The 11483-nt window shown below is 37.2% G+C and overlaps 1 protein-coding gene, 1 long non-coding RNA gene and 8 other non-coding genes across 11 annotated transcripts; 1 reads left to right on the top strand and 9 right to left on the bottom strand.

Annotated features, from left to right (window-relative positions):
• The first annotated feature begins 2605 nt into the window (after positions 1-2605).
• arl2 (ADP-ribosylation factor-like 2) lies at positions 2606-5219 on the top strand. Its single transcript, XM_030162934.1, has 5 exons — positions 2606-2784; positions 3074-3184; positions 3810-3972; positions 4576-4656; positions 4760-5219. The coding sequence occupies exons 1-5, from the start codon at positions 2720-2722 to the stop codon at positions 4892-4894; spliced, it is 555 nt and encodes a 184-aa protein (XP_030018794.1). The 5' UTR covers positions 2606-2719; the 3' UTR covers positions 4895-5219.
• A 935-nt stretch (positions 5220-6154) lies between these two features.
• Positions 6155-11038, bottom strand: LOC115438924 (uncharacterized). Of its 2 annotated transcripts, none has more exons than XR_003938174.1 (16): positions 11006-11038; positions 10376-10412; positions 10110-10147; positions 9792-9831; positions 9589-9640; positions 9360-9408; positions 8982-9026; positions 8718-8761; positions 8479-8523; positions 8013-8045; positions 7514-7563; positions 7294-7342; positions 6924-6964; positions 6659-6717; positions 6451-6500; positions 6155-6281 (listed from the first exon to the last, which is right to left on the bottom strand). It is a non-coding gene; the product is annotated as an uncharacterized LOC115438924 (long non-coding RNA). The 2 variants fall into 2 exon arrangements; XR_003938173.1 differs by having other exon boundaries at positions 6669-6717; positions 11006-11036.
• LOC115439108 (small nucleolar RNA SNORD31) lies at positions 6344-6416 on the bottom strand. Its single transcript, XR_003938201.1, has one exon. It is a non-coding gene; the product is annotated as a small nucleolar RNA SNORD31 (small nucleolar RNA).
• LOC115439109 (small nucleolar RNA SNORD31) lies at positions 6566-6636 on the bottom strand. The gene has a single exon (XR_003938202.1). It is a non-coding gene; the product is annotated as a small nucleolar RNA SNORD31 (small nucleolar RNA).
• On the bottom strand, positions 6784-6856 carry LOC115439110 (small nucleolar RNA SNORD31). The gene has a single exon (XR_003938203.1). It is a non-coding gene; the product is annotated as a small nucleolar RNA SNORD31 (small nucleolar RNA).
• Positions 7409-7480, bottom strand: LOC115439111 (small nucleolar RNA SNORD31). The gene has a single exon (XR_003938204.1). It is a non-coding gene; the product is annotated as a small nucleolar RNA SNORD31 (small nucleolar RNA).
• Positions 8303-8430, bottom strand: LOC115439112 (small nucleolar RNA SNORD22). Its single transcript, XR_003938205.1, has one exon. It is a non-coding gene; the product is annotated as a small nucleolar RNA SNORD22 (small nucleolar RNA).
• On the bottom strand, positions 8587-8655 carry LOC115439106 (small nucleolar RNA SNORD30). The gene has a single exon (XR_003938199.1). It is a non-coding gene; the product is annotated as a small nucleolar RNA SNORD30 (small nucleolar RNA).
• Positions 8859-8923, bottom strand: LOC115439104 (small nucleolar RNA SNORD29). The gene has a single exon (XR_003938197.1). It is a non-coding gene; the product is annotated as a small nucleolar RNA SNORD29 (small nucleolar RNA).
• LOC115439105 (small nucleolar RNA SNORD26) lies at positions 9944-10019 on the bottom strand. Its single transcript, XR_003938198.1, has one exon. It is a non-coding gene; the product is annotated as a small nucleolar RNA SNORD26 (small nucleolar RNA).
• Positions 11039-11483: the final 445 nt, after the last annotated feature.

Here is an 11483-nt window from a genome sequence, read left to right as displayed (position 1 = left end):
TCTGAGGATCCTCTCATAAAGCTCCTAACTTCACCTAAACATTTCCTAGCAAGGAGTCTTAGCTTAGGAGTGATTCTAGAACACTCTCAGAGAACTCTGAGCAAGGAATGGATGGAAATTCCTATCTTAGTGAGGAGGTGTAGTTGACTCCATTGTACGGTATGAGTCATCATTTCAAAAGCTGTGATTGGTTGATTCTAAAAGCTAGAAAAAATATATACTTTTGGTGATAATGGGCAAGGGATTGACCCTCAAATCGATAAACTTCATCATAGAATCTAATCTTATGAAGACTGTGTAACTGTAAATAATATTTCACAAAAAAGAAAATGTCTGTTAAATGAACAGTAAGCTATACTTTAAAATTCTCCTACAGAATGTGTGAAAAAACTCACTTGCACAGACATAGTTATATTTATTTGCTCATATTAATTGGCATGTTGGTAATTTTTGTACACACAGGCACAGCTTGTCCTGTCCAAGTACAGTTTTTATCAGTGGATTGTACAACTTAGTCTCATTGAAAATTATATATATATATATGTGTATATATATATATATATATATATATATATATATATATATATATATATATATATTTACATATACATATACATATATATATATATATATATATATATATATTTACATATACATATACATATACATATATATATATATATATATCTGTGTGTGTGTGTGTGTGTGTGTAATTTGACTGTTTTAATACATGTAAATATTCTTCATTTAACATTAAAAAGTCAAAAAAAAATATGCAAAATCTCATGTAAAGTTGGGGAAAAAATTGTTTTTTAATTATGGAAAATTACTGTATTTTTATGAGATGGTTATTTTCCGTTATTTTACAGTATTTTTTCGGCACCGCTGCTGCCGGAATAATACCATTTTTTTTACGTAGTTTTTTTTTTTTTTTTTTTTACAGTGCAATCTGTAGCGTTTAATCAGTTCACTGCCATCCAGTGTTTGGAGAATATCCCTCCTGCCTCTTCCATCGGCCATTTTGTTCTCTGATTAGAGAACTCCTAAGCCCCCTAAAAGTCCTCTTCCCTGCTCTTAACAGATCTCACCTTAGGAGCTCTCTTAAGGGCTAAGATTCTTTAGGAATAGCTTTTATCTTTACTAGGATCTACTCTTCATTTTTAGGGGAAATTCTAAGAAAACATCATGATTCTAAGAATTTTCTTAGAATTTGGCCAGTAGGAGCAACTCTTTGCACTAAGAATCTTTGGGAATACGGGCCCTGGTTTGATGCCATTGAAGAAAAACAAGACAGTCCATCAATATCCATATTTATGTCATTGTTTGTATAGCAATTTATCAATTAATTATAGATCTATTTATGTCACAATACTTAACAATAAGTGATATATTGTTGAAAAATATAAATTAAAATAAACCCTCCATACACTGCCTCAAAAAATCGGTAGTACTGACTGTAATCCAACTGAACCTAATCAATTACTATTATTTTACTTCTGCCTCTACTTTGTTTATGTTTAATTTTTTTATGAGTGCATTAAGAGTTTTGCTTTCAGTTGAGTTTTTATTTAGTTAATGTTGGGTTTTCAGCTCCAGAGCTAAAGCTCTAAGGTAGCAACATAATTTTGAGATCTATTTTAAAATGCATCTCACATGATGAATTTCAAGAAGGAAACATCCACTCACAGAACTTAAAAGTGTATTGTTTCCACAAAGTGAAGCAGTCTGAGACCTCTTCTCTTTTGGCATCAGCAGCCGAGGCTGATGGATGTGGTACTATTTAGTCAGTTTACATGACCAGAGATCCATAGACTTTGGATTTTCATTACAGTTATCCTTCAGTAATAAGTCCTTTAGGGCAGTTTGTATATTAAATGTTGTATATATTGAACAGCTTGTGACATGTGGTCATGTAAATACTGCTACCTGGATTGAACTTCCTGTGTTGGTGAGTTTTTAGAATGGTAGACAAGTATTTTCTGGTGTTGGAAATGCCAACTGCGGTTCCCTGGTGCTGATTCCTGGATTGACTTATATACTTAGACTATCTGGCTCTGAATTTATCTGTGTTAAAGTCAAATGATAAACATGGTAGAACTAAAGATCTCGGAGTGGATTCCAGGAATGATAATGCATTGGACTGTATATTACATTATGCAAATTATATTATCAATAAGGGTACAAATGGCAACATGATTATGTCTGTGACTTCAAGGCTGTGTATTTTTTTAAGGAATAAAGTTAGTTTTATGTCATTTAAATGTTTAAAACTCCCTACCATTGCTTTTCATTATAAATAGAAAATAATGTGGTTTTACAGTATTAAACATTTTTTTTAATTAAGTAAAAAAAAACAAAAAACATTATAATCATGTGTATGTTTGATAGACTTAAAGGCACTCGTCTCCTCACTTGAAGAATTAAACTTGTAATTCCTAAAATGAGACACACGAGGGCGCACCTCCGCAGTTAATTACGGCGCTTCACCACCCAGCCACACCTTGTTACACTCCTAGACCAATCAAATACTGCCTAAAGTCTATCTTATCCAATCACCGCCCGCTCTCTACCAGACAGACCAATCGGTGGTGGTCTGAGGCGGGACTAGAGCTACAGCAACTACCGGGTCTGCTATGCTCCTCATGGATGCTAAATATCTTTTATACAAAACCACGAATTAGTTGAAGTATTTTAAATGTTATAATATTCAAGCGTAAAAATGGGTTTGTTGACGATTTTAAAGAAGATGAAGCAGAAGGAGCGGGAGATGCGGCTACTCATGTTGTAGGTTATATTGTTTATGATGTTGACAGTTTACTAGCTTAGCTGCAAAGTAACATTCATGTGCTAACTTTACAGTGATTTAGGCTGCACTTAGAGCCTCTAGAAGGAATTTCGTTTATTGTTAGATTAAATATGATAGCGATTATTTGTGCTGTGTGTGTTGTGCTGCATCATGCTAACTAGCTAGCCGGTAATGGGTTCAAGTTAGAAAACAGGTTCTTTTTAGTATTAAATAAGCAGCTAAAACACTGTCTGTATCAGAGTATTTTCTTGTACCTGCATTTTGCAGAGGTTTGGACAACGCGGGGAAGACCACCATCCTGAAGAAGTTTAATGGAGAAGATGTCAGCACCATCTCCCCAACACTGGGCTTCAACATCAAAACACTGGAGCACAAAGGGTGAGTGAACATGCAGTCCTGTCTCATTTCAAAACAGAAACATTAAATATTTGCTTTGTAGACAGTTATTACATTCAGTGATGTTACATGTCTCTTTGCCTGTGTATCAAGTTCATATTATGCAGTTCTATCTTAGGTCTATATTATGGAAGTGGCAAATAATTGTGGACACTTGTCAAGCAGTAACCATAAATTCTTTCCTTTGCGTTCAGAATTTTTTGTTGTCGCAGTATAAATGTGAGGACAGCCATGCACATACTGTATTCCTAAAACTTAGTCATTACAACTTAATGTCTAATGCTAACACTTAGTAATAAAACTGTCTGTAAAAGCCCAAAAGTACAGCACATAGAATATAAAGTGTATGATTTAGAGCTGCATCTTGTTAATACATCCTAACATTGGTTTTGTATGTATCTGAAAGAAGGAAAACAAATAAAATAAAATAAAATAAAGGGAAATCCAATCTCCTAAGCCCAAGATCATTTACTACTTCCAACAAAGTAAAACCAAAAAATGATCAAACTCAAAAATCTTACAAGTAATTCAGTGGAAAAATATACCAACTGGTATACAAGCATACTTTGAACAGTGGTATTTGATGTCTCCTGTCCCTGTTTTATAGGTTCAAGTTGAATATTTGGGACGTAGGGGGTCAGAAGTCTCTGCGTTCTTACTGGAGGAACTATTTTGAAAGCACAGATGGCCTGGTGTGGGTGGTGGACAGCGCTGACAGACTGAGACTGGAGGACTGCAGGCAGGAGCTCAGTGCTCTGCTGCTGGAGGAGGTAAACCAAACACTGAGGGGGAAGGCCACAGCGAGCAGGATTTGAATAAAAATAAATAGGGACCCTGTGTGCAGAGGTGTGAATAGGGACAGAAGATCCAGAACCTGTTTCAGATTTTCCGATCTGATTCATGCACCTCCATTATTATTTCCTTTTATCAACATAGTATGTTTTTCTGACTGATGTGTCTATGCTTCTAGAAATGGTAAATTCATATGCCAATTTCACTCAGTGCTATGATACAATGTTAGTAATTTGAAGTTAGGGCAGCATTTTTCTACACAACAGGGACTTCAACTCCAGAAGTTCACGTATTTCCTTTTTTTTTAAACACCCCACACACACACACAATGTCTTTAAGGAATAAAGAATCAGGCTAAAAAGCATAATCAATTAGTGCTGCTATCATTTTTTTTTTTTTACATCAAAGATAGAGGTTGTTTATCAAAAAACTGTAAATGCCGGATCACAACCATTCATTAGTTTATGACCAAAAACATCTGTCCCCACAACATTAACGTTTTTATTTTTTAATTTGTGTGACAAAGCTGCCCTGACATACAGTTGGAGCCTTCCCACTTATGTCATGTTCTTTTCTTGCAGAGGTTAGCTGGTGCAACGTTGCTGGTCTTTGCTAACAAACAGGACTTACCAGGAGCTCTGTCAAAAGAGGCAATACGAGAGGTAAGTTTCAGTAGTAATAGAAGCTGCAATTGAATTAACCTCACATCCTTAATATATTTAATGTTCAGCAAAGCTCAGCTGTTCTTTATGCCTTTTCCTCCAGGCTCTGGCTTTGGATGACATTAAAAGCCACCACTGGTGCATAATTGGCTGCAGTGCAGTAACAGGAGAAAACCTGTTGGCAGGAGTGGACTGGCTACTAGATGATATTGCTGCAAGGATTTTCACTGCAGACTGAATGTGTTTTTCCCTGATAATGAAGACAGCAGCTTATCAGAGGAGTTTGTGTTGAAATAGATTGACAGTCTATACCGTAGACTGTGAATCTCCACTTTGAAGTTTTGGATCAGCATGGCTGCAACTTATTTCATGTCAGACTGTTCTTCAGGTAATAGGTTAAAGGCAGTGAGATCCACTTTAACTGAGCCTTTGTGAATTAAAACATTAAAATTTAAGCTTATGGAATTCAAGTTTGTTACATCAGTGATTTGTGTGAACCTTTTATACTTTTGGTACAGTGGATGACTTGTGCCTCATTTAATAAACTTTAAGTGCTGAAAAGATCAAAACCCATGGATTTCCCAGTTTTCTACAGCATATCCTGACATGTACTGTTCACTAGCAAGAGTCGTACATCAATCCCCAAGGCCAGACTTGTTGCTCAGACCTGATATGTGCATTCACAGTTGTGATAGTAAATTGCTTGCAATTACAACCCATTAGATTCTGACATTTATAGAAATAAACCCCAAATCCTGGACAAGGTTACCAGCTCCATGGATGCTCAACTTTTCTGGTGTTTTAGTGCAAGCCCACACTTACATGAACTCCACAGTAAACATTTAGTGCACCATCTTCATTTTACCTAAAAATTAAAATTCCATTCTTCAGCCTAATACACTTAATAGCTTTTTAACTTTTTACAGTAGAGTACCCCCTGAAATATACATTAGCCAAGTAGCCCAACTCTCACTTCAGCATTTTTGATTGGAAAAAAAAAAAAGGCATGTTAGTGCCAAAGGTGTTGGTTTATATTTTCAAGTTTATAAACATCAGATATATACAAAAAATTCAAGTAAATTTTGTGCAAAAAAGTGCCCTCTTTAAAAATGAACCGTTAGACGAAAATTAGCTACGAAAATTATTTTTGAATATAGAAATTTTCTTAATTTCCAAAGCTTAAACAAGACTGACAAAACTATGAATGCATTTGTTTATTTCAGCATTCTTACCAATTTTGTATTCGGTACATGACTTAATTTAGAATCATTACAAAATTCTTTGCCAGTAGTAGTTTACCTAGTAAACTGTATACGAATAAAAATGTACAAGGGAGGGGACTTTATACACAATCCATGTACATAAGTGCATGGTATGAACTTCTGTAGTTCTGTGCAATAGGCATGTCAAGGGAGCGTGTTAACTTGTTCACTCAAGTGACTGCAGTAGGGAAACATCTAGTCCTGCAACTGTCAAGTTCAATCAAGACCCACCACTTATTCATATACAAGCAGAAGTTTATTTAGAGTCACTTCATTTCAAGTAGCTACACACAATACAAGATTCAGTTCAATGGGCTGGTAGCAACTTCATAAGGAGCCTCCATCATGAAGTTGTGTCCCGGTCTGCAAAAAGAGGAGATTCATCAGATGTGTCCATGTATTGCTGAACAGTATCGGTTCATAGTTTTGATCAGAGGGGATACCAATCAGTCATGAATTTTCAGACTGGGGCGGTAATAAGAAATCATCATTTCCAAGTTATGAGGTAAACATGCTAAAGTTAGTTTCTTACCATACATTCAGATCATGTAGGCAGGTGTCCAGTTTAAGAGGGGCTCACACCTGAAAAAGGGACAATATGTTCAGGGCAGACAGGGAAAAAGGTTGTGTATGAAAATTTCTTCAGTCTTGGATCAGAGATACCAATCAGTCATGAAATTTCAGACTGGGGCGGTAATAAGAAATCATCACTTATGGTTTGAGGTTTTAAGAGCTCCAACTTGATCTTACCTTGGTCAAAAGCAGTCAGCCACTAATAGTGTAGAGTCAGGACCAAAACCTGCAAAATTTTAACAGTTTAAGTCTTTGTTCTATTGAATTAAACATTAGGTTTAACTCTACATATTAAATCAGAGGGGATACCAATCAGTCATGAATTTTCAGACTGGGGCGGTAATAGAAGCTCATCATTTAGTTTGAGGTTTTAAGAGCTCATTGTTGCACTTTAAGCATGTTCTAAAAGCTACAGTATCAGCGGGTACTCACCAGACATGGGAGCGGCGTATGCAATGCTGGCTGGAACAGACCTGAAGAAGTCAATAATACATACATTTCAGTATTAATGCTGTAATACTTCAAGGGATACAAATAGAAGTACACATTCTAGACAGGGTCAGCTTTTTCTCTCAGTCATGGCCCCACAACCAGCTCTGCCAGCCATCAGTACACCAGCAGGTCACCTTACACCTGGAAAGGTCAGGGTTCTCAGTGCCGCACTGGGTCAACAGGTAGGAAGAGCCAGCTGGAGGGTTAAGGTGCCAGAGCCACACCTTAAGACTGTTGAAAGTCCCCGAGGATGTGTCATCATTCCTCCCATCAGTCATCCAAAAATAAATGCATGCTTACATGATCTTACCTTGGTCAAAAGCAGTCAGCCATTATGAATGTAGAGTCAGGACCAGCACCTGCAAAATTTGGACTGTTTAAACCTTTGTTCCATTGAATTAAAAATAAGATTGAACTCCACACGTTTAATCAGAGGGGATACCAATCAGTCATGAATCTTCAGACTGGGGCGGTAATAGAAGCTCATCACATCTCCACCCAATATGCAGCTGTATTGACCAAACACATACCTCTACTGTGGGAGAGTCAACCTCCGTCTGCCCAGGTTGGCACTGATGACCTGAAAAGTTGATGGGACAATTAGTCATTTCATCCATCTGCTGTTGTCATGTTTTATACAGAAGAATGTGATCAGTGTTTTAATTCAGTCATAATTCAGCACCAAACATTTCAAGGCTCAGAGTCCCGAAGGTTGCCGGAGATCACCTTACACCTGGCCGAGGCCATTTACGGGTTCTCAGTGTCTTACCGGGCCAGAAGGGGTCCGAGTGGCTCCTTGAAAGTTCAGTACGAACGACTGGCTTAGCCAACTCATCAAGTCAACATTCAGTAAAGTAAAGGTTTATATTTTAGAGCTGTGCAATATGACAATATGATCATAAGCAACTTTCTACAGAACAATCATGTAAACAAGACTGCATGCAATTTATTTCCATTTGGGAAAGTTGCATAATTAGGAAACACGATGTCACATTGCACAGTCTTATTATGGATGTTAACATGACTTACCTCAGTTCCCACATCATGCAGGCTGTCACATCCCTGAATGAAACAAGCACAGTCACAGAATGTAAACAAGACTGGAGGACAGTGAGGAAAATACAGTCTACCCTCATCATTTTAGTAAAAGCAATAAAACCGGTAAAGCTCTCATCTGGTGTGATAAATGTAGTTCATGTCCTGTTCGCCAAATCCTTAGCTCCCACTACCTTCACAGTAATAAGTCCCTGTCTACCTTTTTCAGAATTCTTTGGTAATGATGTTTAACTTATTTATCCTATGCACCCATGTTTAGTTTGTCTCCATTCAGACTGTTGGTAACCCCAACAGGTCTTCCCCTTATTGCCAAGGCAACACCAGTGGGTTCACCTTCTCAGGTCTGGCATTGACACAAGGCGTAAGACGTGTGCGGGTGTCATCATAAGAGGAAACTGGGTGCAACTGTGCAGTTTGACTAGTTTTAATTAACTCTTACCTGGGTAGATGGCCTTGTGACGGGATCATGCACATGGTTTGGCATCTGCAATAGATAAAACTGTCAGGTCTGAGCATAAAATACAGATTTATGATAGTAGGTTTTCGCTGAAGTCAGATATTCCATTTCTCAACAGCAGTTCAGACGAACGAGATTCCAAAATATCTCATCATTTTCAGTAGGCATGATACACACCCCCCCCCCCCCCCCCCCCCCATCCAGTGACCTTTCCATCTTACCTTCCAGAACTTCATCTCTCTTCATGACACTGCAGAGAAACCATCTGTTTGAAAAAAGGTCATTATTAGAAAAATTGTACAAGCCACAAGTGTATCCAATAACTGATAAGTTTAACTCCAACAGGGTCAAACTGAAGAGCAGTTTCTCAGATGTTCGTGTCGTTTCACAGTGGTTCAAAGTGAGCTAAGTTTCATCATCACTGAACTGCATCAGATGAATACAATGAGGAAAAAAAAAAAAAAAAAAAAAAAAAAAAAAATCACCATCATTGGATGAAGCGTCACTGCCTCAGGTATTAAATTGAAGCCCTGTAAAGAGCAGAACAACTTGTTAGATAGAAAAAAACAATAAGTGTGACTGCATCATCTAATCTGACTGTTTGATCAGGGCTTTGGTGACAAACTGCCATGTGACATTAGTCGTCCAGTTAGTTAATGGGAAAAACCCATTTCATCCTCTCAAATGAGTTGTAATGTCAGAAAATGCAGACCTTTTGTTGCTACTCTAGATTTAAATTGAGCGTGTCAACAAACGAGTATCTACATTTGCAGGGGCCCAATTGTCCCATTCTTTGCATATAAATGGCACTGCAACAAAAGGCATTTCTGACGATCGTGATTACTCATTTACAGATTACTCACATGTTTGAACGTCAGATGTTAATTCTCAGACTGAGCTGGTCTTCCACCCCTGTAGAGAAACAGCAGAATATTAACACCAAATGAAGTCCATACACATTATATAAAGTCTAGTCAGGGCTGTCAGATAAAGGTTGACATCAGCAGATTCAGGCATATGCTTGTCATTTAAAGTAATTCATCATGAAACACCCCTTTAACCAGTGCTCTTTACAAAGTAGTCATTCCTTACCTCTGACAATTTCAGCCATCGTGAAAATCTGCGAGAGACAGCCGTAACCTGCCTATTTAAAAAAAAAAAAAAAAAAAAAAGGTTGGATGTCAGATTATAATGCATTTTAATATTTGTTTTGATGGTGATCAGGTTTAGGGCTCACTACTGACATCAGGCATGTGTTTAGAAATGTTACATTCTGTAATAGTTTTCACACTCACCTGATAAGTTTGTCCTTGTTCTTTCACAAACTCCACACATCTGAAAAAAGGAAAAAAAATAATACTGAATGAAGATAGTTAAACTGCCAACTGACAAAGACAGTTGAAACAGCAATCACAAGAAGTCTACAGTTTTGCTGAAGCTCATCAATGCTACTCAGAATCTGGTAAAGGGGTTTCTTCAAAGAGTGATTCAGTAAGAGAGAGTTCAGAGACTCATCACAGTAGCATTAAGCTCCTGCAGCATCCAAACCACAAACAAAAAGCTGGTGTACAACAATTTAAGAATAGAAAAAACAAAACAGTATGCGCTGTTACCTTGAGCAGTGAAGAAGGCTGGTAAACTTCTGCATCAACTGAGGAAAAAAAACAGCACAATTTACATCTCAGTAGTGAACAGAAAATCCAAATTTACACTAAGTTGCATGCTACTCAGTATTATAAATAAAATTATCCTCAAAATTGATTCAGTGAGAGAGTTCAATGTATGCATCACTGTAGCATGAGGCTTCATACAGCTCTTAGAGACGTTTTTAAAACTCTATTGTGCCAAAAGTTAATAAAAAAAAATATTTTAAAGTTACCTTTATTGCGATATCTTCCTTGAGCCCAAACCACCATCTAGAAAACAAACATTTGCAGGATTGAGTTAGTTTAGCCGGTTGTAACTGCGCCACCATTGATTCAACACGTGACCGCTCCACGCAGCGTGTCCAGGAGGACAGTCTCCTAACAAAATACATTTTCCAGTGTCTCGCATCAGAAAAATAAAGTTGCAATCACTGTTTTTCAGTACAGGTCTGTGTATTTCTCATCATTGAGAGACACTGTTAGCTGGTGGTGCAATGGCAGCAAGTGTGCAGCAGATAATTCTGCACATCTTAACTATCCAAATAGTAATTTCAAGAAATACTGAATGCAAACATTACAGAACATATTTGGGTCTGTTTAAATGTTAGTATGTTTGTGAAATTAAGCCATTTTAATGTCGGATGGTTAAAGATTTAACACAATCTGTGCTGGTGCTGTACGCGCGAAAACCCCGCACATACACTATTCCGCCCGAAAATTGTGTTTGTAAGAAGTGTTAACATGACTAACTTAAAGAGTAAACGAAAGATATTTAGTTGCAGTAGTCATAAATTGTCAGTTTAATCCAATAATGTGAAAATGTTGAAGTTTGCCGAGTTTTGCTACAACGTGAGAAGTCTTACCGTGAGCCGATGGGAGAAGGAAATGGAAGAGGAAACAGGTCCGTCACGGTTTTATCTCCGGGCAAAAACTCCTCCCACCCTGCAAATAATCACCTCAACTGGCAAAAACAACACATTTATCTCAGGGTAAATAATTATTCAGAAATGTATCTGTTTTATTTTAGGATTCTCTCATCAGATGAAGAGCAAAAATCAGTGAAGACAAATTATTTTAAACAAAAATGCGTTTCCAGTAGAGACAAGTTTAATACGTCATTTCCGGTGAAGGTTCTACTGCTCACACACGAGATGGCAGCAAAATAGATAAAATGTGCTTTTACCTTTTATTGTGTCATACTTAAGTTCATGTACATTGTAGTTTCATTTCAGCAGAGTTGATCAAAATGTAGTGTGACATTGATGTAAACTGGCCTTACTGTGAATCAGGTTCTGATCTTGTAGTTTTATTTGTTATCAACAATTTAATCATAAGAAATAT

This window comes from Sphaeramia orbicularis, chromosome 18, assembly GCF_902148855.1.
Source record: "Sphaeramia orbicularis chromosome 18, fSphaOr1.1, whole genome shotgun sequence".
In the NCBI taxonomy this organism is placed as follows: Eukaryota; Metazoa; Chordata; class Actinopteri; order Kurtiformes; family Apogonidae; genus Sphaeramia; species Sphaeramia orbicularis.
The sequence above is the reverse complement of the archived record's forward strand: the minus strand, read 5'-3'. Positions and strand labels throughout refer to the sequence as shown.